At 42.0% G+C, this 11,997-nt stretch overlaps 1 protein-coding gene across 4 annotated transcripts in view; it reads left to right on the top strand.

Moving 5' to 3' along the window:
* The first annotated feature begins 251 nt into the window (after window positions 1-251).
* Window positions 252-11,997, top strand: part of NRP1 (neuropilin 1) — a 197,076-nt gene continuing 185,330 nt past the window's right edge. For 3 of the 4 annotated variants that reach the window (XM_044678435.1, XM_044678436.1, XM_044678434.1), the window contains exons 1-2: window positions 2,268-2,979; window positions 6,468-6,642. In XM_044678435.1, coding sequence (XP_044534370.1) covers window positions 2,910-2,979; window positions 6,468-6,642 — 245 coding nt within the window. In that variant the 5' untranslated portion in view covers window positions 2,268-2,909. Of the gene's footprint in view, window positions 1,049-2,267; window positions 2,980-6,467; window positions 6,643-11,997 lie in introns of those variants that run through there. The other variant, XM_044678433.1, reaches the window with a different exon arrangement.

Below are 11,997 nucleotides of genomic sequence, written 5' to 3'. Positions count from 1 at the left end.
GTTGTCTAAATGGACTCAGGGTAGGGGGCGGGCGGGGGAGGCGGGGAGGGCGATGCGTGCTGAAGTCAGCTCAGACTCTCAGATCTTTGTGTTCCTGGAGGGTTCCACGTAGAAGAGTAGGATCTGGACTAGGCTGACTGAAAAGGAGAAGAGGAAAGGAGAGAGCTGTGGAGATAAAAGGCCGGGAAAGAACAACAGCTTGGGGTCCAGGGAGAGGACCGTTCCCGCTTTTCGGTCAGTTGGGCAGGGCTGCATTCTGCCTGGTTACAATCAGGCTACCAGACATCCCATTCTCGCCTCTCTAGCGCTGGCACCCTAGCCGGAGTCTAGCTTCTCTAGCAGCGCCTCCAGCGGTCTCCTTTGGGGCGGCCAGAGTAGGGGCGGATCTGAGGGCTGGAGATGGGCCAGGAGGCGTGCCAGGGGGCAGGATTGGTCGGGGTCTCAGGTGAAGAGATTGGGTGAGAGGTGCTCAGCAGGCGGTGCAAGGGGAAAAGCTCCAGGGAAGGGGAGACAGCAGGCAGTTTGGTTGAATGCTCTGGGCTAGGGGTCTAGACGGATGCTCCAGTCCCTCCTCCAGTCCCCAGAAGATAGACAAACAGCGCGGAGACCCAGCGTAGAGAGTACTTCTCTGGGCTCCACTATTTCGTGTTTGGAAACCAACGCCCCTAGTGCTCACGGAGGAGACGCGTGATCCCGACTTGCTCTCTGCCAACCCTGGTTGCTCCGCCAGGATCTTGGGCTCCTGGTCTAGTCTCCTTTTCTAGCTCTCTGTAAATTGTCCTTGACAGATCTCCTTCTCGCGTGCCAACTCGGAATAAGTCCCGATTTCGGGGTGTGTCAATGAGCGCCAAACACTGGGGAAATGCCGTGACCTCACGGTTTCCAAAACATCCTCCTTCCGTGGGAATCCACGGGACAACCGTCTACCTAGAGTGCCGGATCCCTGGGTCTCCGCCTGTTTATTCCATTTGAAATGTTTTACCTACTCTTGCGAACTAGCAGTCTTCAATAGCAGCTATCTGTGAAATGAGCAGGGAAGAATTCTAGGGTGAGGAAACCAGGGGGCAGTCAGCCGCTGGTGTGAATACCTCTCCCCAGAGGAATGAGGCAGGGGGAAAGAGTGGGGTGGACAAGAAGCTATAGGATCAACCCCTACATATGCCTGCCTGTTGCTGGAAGGGTGCTGTGAACGCCCAGTAGAGGTGGACGGAGGCTCCCCCACTCCTTCCCCAGGGAATCTAGGGACACAGTAGGCATGATGCTATTAAAATGGGAACCAAAGAGCACCTGGGCTTATTAGTAGAATGAACGGGTGGGGCTGGGCGACCATGAAATCTGGTCTAGGATCCAGATTCCTCCTCCTGTCCTCCTTTCCCCTCCACCCCTGGACTGCAGGGTACCGGAGTCTGGTGAACAATGGAACGGGTGGGCAGTGCCCCGGGCACCGAGTCCTATAGGCTGGGTTACCCCCTTAAGCTACTTGCTCAGACGCCCTGCCCGGGGTTGTCTCCTGAGGCAGATGGGCATCTCACGCTTAATCGATTTCACTTGGCTTTAAGTGGAACTGGCTGCCATCTCCCACCCTATCTTTGCCCGTGAGGAAGGCGCAGTCCACCTCTCCTCCAACCGACTCTGGAGCTCCTGAGACCACTATGGGGGCTGGAGAGGTCGAGGAGGAGGCAGGGGTGGGGGCTAGGACAGCTGCGCCTCTGCTGGGCTGGGTGCAGACAAACCCCGCTCTTCCTTCATCGGTGGCAGCGGTGGAAGCGGCGGCAGCAGTAACTGCAGCAGAAGGCGGCTTGTGAGTTGCAAGAACAAGCTGCTGCCTCCCGGGCGCTTCTCACTCCTCTCCTCCAGGATTCCGAGTCACTTTCTGTGCTGCGGCTGCAGCCGCCACCACTAGCCTGGACTCATCTCCCAGGTCCCTTCAACCCCGAAGCTGGCAGCATCCTACAGGCAGGTCACACAGAGGCCCTGCCTTGCTTTGCTCGCTGCGCCCTTCTCTTTTCATTGCCCAAGGGGAGACTGCCTACTAGTTGGCACTGAGACCCATCGCCCCTGGCTCCCTCCTTCCACACATACACCTCCTACGCTTAAAGAGCCCTAGCGGGGACTCAAAGAGAGACAGACGGACTGACGGAGAAAAACACTGAAGGAAACTTATTCTGCGCCCTTCCCCTTGTCAGTCGATTACAGGCGAGCTTATCGGGGAAAGAGGGAGGGAGAAAGAGAGGAAAAGGGGAGAGGAGGGGAGGGGAGGGGAGGACGGAAGGAGAGAGGGAGGAGAAAAAGAGGCGGGGGTGCAGTTTGTGAAACTCCTCTCTGTCTCGGCTCATCTTTTCAATTGCTTGCTTCTCTCCTTCCCGCAGACAACCCCCGGACCTCCCCTGGGCTCGATCTCGTCAGTTTCAAGGGGGGTCAAGAAAAAAAAAAAAAGACATCGGATTTTTTCCTTCTCTTCTCCTTTCCTTTTTGGAATTTGGCTTTAGGCTACCGGTGTCTCCCTCCTCCCTCCCTCCAACACAGACACCTCCCCCACCCACTCGCACGTTTGGATTTTTTTTTTTTTTTTTTTTTTTTGGAAATGGCCCGGGCAGCGGCTCTTGGAAGTGGAACAAGTGTGGGAAAAGAGAGAGGAAACCGGAGCTAAATGACAGGATGCAGGCGACTTGAGACACAAAAAGAGAAGCATTTCTCCCGGATCTAGGCAGTGCTCTGCTGCTGCTTGCTTTTCTCCAAGTCAGCCTGAAGGATTTTCAAGCTTCCCTGAGGAGTTGGGGCTGTCGGGGTAGGGGGAGTTGTGTTTTTTTCCCCTCTCCCTTTTGCCCCCTCCCCTCTTATTTGTCTTCCCCGCTCCTCCGCGGGGTCTTTTTCTCTGCCCGTGGCTTTCTGCGTCTTGGGCGAGGATAATGGATTGGGGGCTGCTTCTCCTGCACTGCGCCGCGCTCACCGTCGCAGTTTCCAGCGCAGTTCGGAACGGTAAGTGACAGCAGAGGGTCGGAGAGGCGCGTTTGACAGCCGCACGCACGCCGCTGGGCCCGGGACTTGGGGGCGCAAGAGCTCCGGGTGGGCGCTGCTCCGAGTGAGTAGTCGCCTGTGCCTGCTAGCTGGGTGGGCATCTCGCCACAGCTGCTCGAGACTCAGGCACTCTCTAGCCTTCTCATGGCCTAAAGGAAACTTTGGGGGGGGGGGGGTGAGTAGAAGAGGTTAAACGTTTTACACCAAGAGGATTTCGAAGCCTAATTCCTCTAGAAGGTAGTTGTTTGGGGTTGTGTGTGTACGTGTGTGTGTTTTCCTCTTTTCCTCTGTTACAAAGCAGAGCTGTCTACCTTACCAGATCAGCGCACCAATTATCGTAATAATGTTTCCTCCCAAAGGCAATTAGATGAGAATCCCTTTCAAAATTTTGATGGCTGCTGAAAGTTAATGAACGCTTTAAAGAGAAAACTTCCTGGTCCTTTTACTATCCCAAATGTCCCACAACCTCTGGTGTGTGCCTGCAGGTATTGGGGTGTGTGTGTGTGTGTGTGTGTGTGTGTGTGTGTGTGTGTGTGTGTGTATGGGACGGGGAGGTATTTTCCCTCTTGCCCCTAGTCAATAAGCCCCTAAACCTCTGCTGACAGTTTGGAGTTTGAATGAAAGTTACACAATGTCAATAAAGGAATTTGATATATACAATAGTGGAGCCGAGCCTATCTGAAAATCCCTCCTGTTCAGTTTGGTTTTAAAACCTCGGAGGGTTAAGTAAATGACAGAATGTGTGGGCAATAAACAGGACCGTGCAACATAAATAATGTTTTTAAATGTGATCTGGCTGTAGAATTGTTTGTCTCCCACTTTCAAGTAGGTGAAGGCTGGGATGTGAAAATCTCTTTTCAGTTAAGCCTTCAGCAATTATTATTAACTAATTATCAAATATTTGCTTTTGCCTGACTTGGATTTCAATCAAAGTAATTAGAAGAAAAGAACATCCACTACTTATTGTGGTATATTGTTTTAATAAGAGACCACAAGTGGAGTGTTTTATACTGAGAGGAATTTAAATCAGGGTTTTATGATGGAAGTTAATCTCTCTAATATGTTTTCAGGAGGCTGTGTGATTTCAGCAATAGATTCCCCCCTGTAACCACCAGTGTTCTAGCAAATATGCTAGGAAAGCAAAAATGTGTGAATGTTAATTTGTGACTTATTAATGAACTCCAGTTGGTGGTATCTTTCTAAACTCTCTTAGGAAGGACAAGGGAGCTGGGGGGTGTGAGATAATCCCTTCTACTATTAGAAAGAGTTCAACTGACCAGTCCTAGGAAATTAACAGCATTTCCCACCACCACCACCACCACCCTCCATTCATGGCACACTCAGTATATATGGTAAGAGGAGTGCATCAATGGTGGATTTGAAATCAAATATAAAAGGTTGTAGAGAATTAGCTAGCAGCTATCATGTCATGTTTCTTCAAATGCTTAGCAGGGGTAAAGAAACTGAGATGGAGCCACTCGACTAACTAGTCAGAGTTTGAAAAAAGCTCCAGAAGCAATGGAGTCACCAAGGCCATCCTCTTTAACTTATCAGAGCTCCTAAAGCCATGTCCACCTCCTCCCAAATGCCAGTGCCTGCTAAATTAATTCATTAACCTTATTTAGGACTAATGGTCCTGAGTCATTAGAAATTGCTCTTTCTTAATCAACTGTTAGAGAGATTTAACAGAGCCAGGGAGTCTAGCAGTCCAGTTATCTTATTATACTGTCACTTTCTCAGAAGTCACAGATTAAAGAGCACTGGTGGTACTGAGCCCACCTAATCGTCTTCTGAAGGGACTCTTGTCAAGTGACTGGGAGCAGAGCTGTTTTATTTCACTCTTTTAACAGATGCCAGATTCTGCCATGTTGTTTGCACAGAGCTGGAGGAGACTTAATGAGACGGGGTCACTTTCCAAGTTCTCTGCAAATTTAGAATAATGCAAGACTCTCAGTAGAATCGCATAACAGAGTCCAATATGATCATTAGCCGAGATGTTGAACTCCAGTCGCAACATCGTTTGGTCTTGGCAAGCAGAAAGCTTTTAAAAGCCAAAAAAAAGAGAGGAGAAACCAATATAAGTCTAGTCTAGTCCAAGAAACATGGTTAGAAACATCTAGTGATTGAGAAAACAATAGAATTTATATTGTCTTCTTTCTCTCTAATTTATGGGAAATGATTTCTGTAATGCATGTAGCTTTATGCATTTTTGATGTGCATTTCATCTTTCATTTCCATTTGACCTGGTTTTCCTGTAATAAAATTCTGTACATTTATAAATTCATGCTGAGAGCAAAGAATGCCATTCCCTTTCCACAGGGAATCTATTAGATACCGTATTCAAATCTATATATACCATTACTGAAAAGTTGTGATTGATAGGCTTATATATTTCACTGGTGTCATACCTGTTCCTCTTCCATAGTTTATGCACAGATTTTTTTTTTATTGCTGAAAATTAAGCATCAGTAAATGTGGCAGCCTTTCAAGCTGAAGCTCTCCAGTATGAAATCCATCATAAAAAGTGACAATGAAAATCTACGCTGAACAATAAAGCAGCCTCAGAGACTGGTTTATTTAGCTCTTGGCGATCACGCCAACATTTGGCTTTTGGAAATGATGAGTCTCAAAACCTTTCCCAGGATGTTAGGCTGTGACTTGCCATATGGAGCACCTATACTTCCTGACATTGACTGTCCAACAGTTAGGTAATTAGAAATAAAGCTGTGTGATTATTTATTTTTCTTTCTGCACCATTACTTTGATCTAGTCTCCAGGCCTGAGCAACTTTGCTCAGAGAAATAATGCAGAATTATTTCTGGTTCACTAAAAACACTTTGTTCTCTGCTCAGTCTGGGTTTCCAGAAAAGAGATAGCTTGAAAGTACTGAGATTTATGGACTGATAAAACAAAAGGAGGCTTGGCTTTAAGCAAGCTTTAAGCAAGGTCTATGAAGACAGTCCCCAATGACCAATGACACGAACCAGGCTTATCATCAAAAAGCAACACAGGGGGTCAAACTGCATCTCTTAGTCACCTTCTACTTAGAACTTGTTACTTAATAAGATTACACTTCTTGGAGATAATTAAGTCTAGCAGAAGCCCCCTAGGGACCATGTTAACATCAATTGAGGGGATTTAATGTTTTTAATGCTGGAAGATCTTTTTCCTGGGAAAGAACTTTGAAAAAAAATCCCCTTTGGAGTACCAATGGTGCTTTCAAAGGAAGTCCTCCGTTCTGTGCAAACGCTTGGGATATCAAATGATGATCTTTGTTAGAACTATTGAAGACAACAGAACCTGAAGAAAAAAAAACACCCCAAAAAACGTTACCCTGAAAAAAAAAGTTCTGGAAAGTTTAACAGCTAATAAATTATCAAGGAAGTTAGACTGTCAAACTGTCAGTGTAAGGGGGAAAAATCAACTAAAGCATGCTATTTTCTTTCCAGGTAAATGTGGTGATAATATAAAAATTGTAAGTCCCGGGTACCTTACTTCTCCTGGCTATCCTCATTCTTATCACCCCAGCGAAAAATGTGAGTGGCTGATTCAGGCTCCAGATCCATACCAGAGAATTATGATCAACTTCAATCCTCACTTTGATTTGGAAGACAGAGACTGCAAGTAAGTCCGCTTATCTGAACAGGGCACTTTGGCACCATCTAGTGGTCAGAAATGTCTATGGGGAGAGCAAAAGTAGAATGAGAGAAAAGGTAAAAAACCAGCTGATGTGTGCAAGATGGTGTACATAAATGAATAAAGAAGGATCTGAAGCCAGACCAGATCATATGTTAGTGGTGGAAGATATTAAGGTTATCTTTAGTGATTTCTAAGCCTCCGAATCATGCGAGATTATCTTTTATTTAACTTCGCTATCTGTCTCCTTTTTCTCTAATGTAGAAAGGAGCCTGTTAACAATGTTTGCTATTTAAAGTCTTTTCTTGGTGTTTCAGTCATTTTTTTTTTCCTTTGAGGAATATGAAAACTGAAAATAAAAGTTCTAACATTTTATGAAAAATCGTGAGGCACTAAAATTCACAGCAACCACAAGCAGCGAGGTCAGAAATTTTTAGCAAATCTATGGAACATTTTACTATTTAAGAGCTATATTTATCTTATTTATGCTTGACATGGGAAACCATAAATTGTGTTGGATGGCAATAAGTCATAGAGTGGTAAAAATAGGATATAAGTGAATTTTCTGGTAGAGTAAATAATGGCTTTTTATGAAGACATTCTAAAAATCAGTGTCTAAGTACAAAAATTGATTAAATTGGTATCTTTACATATGAGACAGTGGCTTTTCTCCTTTCCAGGAAAGGGGAGAATTTTAAGTGCCTCTACTTAGTCTTTCTATTAATTTGTTAAAGGGCCCAATTATGCCTGACTTCATTATTAAAAAGGCATATTTTAAAAAGCATTTACACACACGCACATATATGATAAAGCCACTTGAGTTATTAGGAAGATATATGTAAATTTAATTTAATTTCTCTTTGATAATGACCTGGGTCATCCTTTCTGGTTTTTGGCAAATGTTTTTGTATGTTCTGCTTTATCCTTTTGAATATGATTAAATACTACATCTAGCTGTTTCTTTATCTACTCTGTGTCCTTAGTAGTCCTACTGTCTGCCTTATTCACATTATATCCTAGAGTCTTACATACCCTCTTGTCTCTATTCTCCAGAGGTGTTGATTTGGTATTCATATCAATCATTTGTGGAGTTCAGGAATATCAATCTTTTTATTAGGGAGGGGAGGGTGAAAACTAAGTGTCAAATCTGTAGTGTTTCTTGGGGAATGACAGTCCCTTCAGATTGAAAGAACAGTCTAGCATAAATGTGAGTGATATATGTATCCACTTCAGTAAGGAAAAAAAAAAATCATTGTTAGCTCAGTCCATTTACCATTAGGTAAATTCTCTTTATTGTTTTTGTACACACACTATAAACTATGATGATAAAACTTTATAAAATTTTCACCATTGGGATTATTCTAACCAATTGTAGAGTTATTTTAGTAAACATATTGTTTCTAGGGCAGCATGGGAGAAATGAAGTGTTCCATTTAAACTAATTTTCTAGTTAATGGAGAGTCATTGTCAGTACATAGATGGCTAACAATTCTCAAAGACAAACTTAAAAAAAAGTGCTATAAATAACATTCATCTTTATCTGATGATCCATAAGCACTAAAAGAATCATAGTTTTAGAGCTAGAAGAGAACTTTTTGTGTAAATGAGGAAACTGAGACAGAGAGAAATGAATGACTCCCCCAAGAACACACAACTAATAAGTGTCCAAAGCAGAATTTAAACCTAAATCTTCCTGACTCCAGTTTCAGTATACTGCCATCTACAACTTGCTGCCTCTTCAGGAGACTGCTTGAGTTTTAGTTAGGTAAACATTATGGTGTGCTCGCCTAGAAATATCAGGGCATAGAGAGTTTTGCTGATCAGAATGCCAGGCAACAGGGAATTTGCTATAATTTGCTCTGTTTGGTGCCTATCACCTAGACAACCTGAGTACCTAATCTTTTGGTTGCTTCTTAATGCCCATACCCCCAGTAGACATTTCCTGGCTTATTTGGTTGCTTCTTAATGCCCATACCCCAACAGACATTTCCTTTAAGAAATCTTTTTGCATCTTATATAATCATATTATTCCAGTAAGTAAGATACTTTTGGACTTGAGTCTAAATTATTTCCTATTTCTTGATCTGTAAATTATTACCATATGTATGTATAATATAGGAATTCTAGAGTCTATTTTGTTAGAAGTTTCAACATTGGAGAGAGAGAAAAAGAGAGAGAGAGAAAGAGAGAGAGAAAGAGAAGGAGTGAGGGAGAGAGAAAAAAATTAGAAGATGGGGGAAATTTAAATTTCTAAAAAACACTGACAATGTCAGTGACTTTTGAAGGAATTTAAGAAAGCGTGAGGTTAAGAAAACTATATCACGTGGGGCAGAATGTTAGTACTGGAAGGAAAACTATATTATAGAGAATTAATTTCTTTCATTTTATAGTAAGTGACTTGACCAAAGTCATCCAGACAGAACTACCTGAATAGATATAGAAAAAAATTGTTATTTTCTGAATAATTGCATTTACAATTCACTAAGTTGCTATCTCTTGATAGATTGAGCTCATTGGAGATTGTATGTGTGAAGTGTTAGTCATGAGGGTTTTGTGCCATATTTTGCACTGTTGCTCTTTGACCTTGTAACTAATGGGAATTTCAAATGTGCAGAAAGGTCAACCTGAGGCACTGCCCTGACTGTCTTCTGTTGCTATGTAAAATATTATGTTAGTATACAACAGAGATAATGGGAGTAGATCCTGGAAATGTAGTGACATTTTCATCTCTTTGGAAGTTAGAAGACAGAAGTAACAGCTTTAGTTGATAGCAATTTAGGACTTAATTTTGGGAAGAATTTCCTTGGTACCATGCAAGAGGGAAGCATTTTAGAAGAAATTGGATCCTTGGGCAAAAATTCAGTAGGGATGTGACAGTTCACAAGTGGAACATATTTAGGAAACTTGGATTCTAATTTCAGCTCTTTCCCTAGCAATTTCAGGCAACTCACCTAATCATCCTATGCTTCAGATTCCTTGTGGAGTTATACATTTTATCTGTCTCACAAGATTATTATTTAAATAAAATGAGATCATAGATGGTGAAGCACCCCCTTCTGCTAGAGCCCTCTGTCCCTAACTGCCTTGTATTTGGTTTATATTCCTTTTATTTATTCTTATTTATGTACTTCTTGTTTTCCTCCATAGAATGTAAACATTGAGCTTCAGAATCACTGCATTTGTTATCTTTGTATCTGTAGTGCCTAGCAAAATACCTGATGTAGAATAGATGCGTAATAAAAGTTGGTTGATTACTTGATTTGGAAAACTAAAAGCAGTCCTCAAATGTTAAGTACTTTTATTTTCATTATATCATTTCCATATTTTAATCCTTGACTCAACATTTAAAACTTAGAAACCCTAATATTGTCCTGAAAGCATTGCTCTAGTAACTGTAACAGTGGCTTAGGGCTATTTTGCAAATTGAAATTTTATGGCATTTTACAACATGAATTTGCATGTCATTCTCCTGTTTTGGCCAACTTAAGTCAGTTTAAGATTTCGGACAGTGCGTGTTTTCGATGGTGTGAATATTTCTTCCATTGGCACAGATCACATTTGTCTGCTTTAGTAAATGGTTTCATAAGTGATTATAGACCCAGTCCCTCTCTTCAACCTACCCCCAACCCCCAAAATAATGCACCTGATGGTCAACCTCTCTGCATTTAGCTAAGCTGGTCTTTGGTCACCAATTCATTGCCCAGCTCTCCATAGCCTTCCCAAACTTAGTACGAGTCTAGGACTCTGTGGTCATGCTCTTTGAGGTTCCAGGTCATGTCCATGCCACAATCAAGCATCCAAATAGGATTTTAGTGGAAGATGGCCAACTCATACACTATAAAAGAAGGAGCAGGTGGGTTTAAGATAAAAACTCACTGAGGAGAATATCCAAGAGCCAAGTCAGCAGTTTCCATTTATGGGGATTGTAGATAGAGAAGTAATTAGACTTTCACAATGAGCAAGTCAGGGCTAATGGAACAATATCCTAAGGACAGGATTAGTGGGAAAACATTCCAGAAATTCAGTGTTGCAACTAACCACTCTATGTAGTCACAGCCTTACACTAAGAAGTCTCAGTGCTTATATTTCATGACAGTACTAAAGAACTGACATTTTTTTTTTAATGTGATGGGGAAGAAAGCTCATCCTTAGAATCACTCTGTCAACAGCATGGGGGATGATTACCTTATAATCCAGGAAAAATGAACTGTTACATTTAATTGTTAACAGGTTATACTTATTAATGACTCTGAGATAGTCTCCAGATTGTATAGTGTCTGTTTGTAGCATTCAAAAGGGATTGCACTCCCCCCAGAAAGTTAGATGTGTTTTCTTTTTCTCTTCCTTCCTTCCTTCCTTCCTTCCTTTCTTTTTTTCTGTCTTTCACTCTTTCTTTCTTTTTATGTGAAGGACAGGAGTAGTAGTAGAAAATGATTTCTGACACAGAAGGAGACATCATTGAAGGAAGGAGAGAACAGTCCCTTTGGTTCTTATACCAGTAAAAGCTTGCTTGTTTGTGAAATGACAAGAGACATTTAAAGGGAAGGAGAAAGGGGAAAACTGACCCATGAAGCATATGGTAAAGCATTGCTCTGAACATTTTAATGCCCTCTGCATGTTGTAAATGGCTTTCAGTGTTTACATTAGGTTAGCTGGGTCTTACTCCGCTAAGGTTTCCTTTCTGTGGTAAAGCAGACATCTTGAATCTCATAAAACTTTATATCTGTATAATAAACAAGAATGTCACTGATACAGTAGTTAGAATTTATGGAACTTTTCCGGTTTCCCAGCAATGCAAACTATCAGCATGATAATTTATAATGGTTTGTGACAAATGCCGTTGAGTGAAGAGGTGTGTGGTTACATTCAGATCAGATGTCGTCATCTGGGGAGCAATAAAAATTTCACAGACATTGGGTTAAAAACATTAAGAAAATGAATGTGAAGCTCCAGAAGAAAAGACCTAGAGATGGTTGGAGGGAAAACCCAGTAGTGGTCTTCTTACTGAGAAATTATAGATTTCATGACCAGATACAACAGTGTTGTTTTATGGAAGAATATGGGTGATAGCCTATGGCATTGTTCCCGTAAAGTCTCTAATTCTGCTATGTAGAAAACAATCTTTTCTTTTATGGAATGATTAATAAGTACATTTTTACTAATGCATTCAAAGGGAAAATTTTCATATCGTTAATTTTAATTTTTATTTCCTAAAGGTTTTAATTAGTGACAATAGAGTTAAATAGAAATTTATATTCAGGTTTCTGTTTGTTTTTAAAATCTGAAGGAAAACAATAGGAATAAGTTGCACTTTTTTATTTTAGAAAGAAAAAGCTCGAAGAT

This window comes from Gracilinanus agilis, chromosome 5, assembly GCF_016433145.1.
Source record: "Gracilinanus agilis isolate LMUSP501 chromosome 5, AgileGrace, whole genome shotgun sequence".
NCBI classification, from domain to species: Eukaryota; Metazoa; Chordata; class Mammalia; order Didelphimorphia; family Didelphidae; genus Gracilinanus; species Gracilinanus agilis.
The sequence above is the reverse complement of the archived record's forward strand: the minus strand, read 5'-3'. Positions and strand labels throughout refer to the sequence as shown.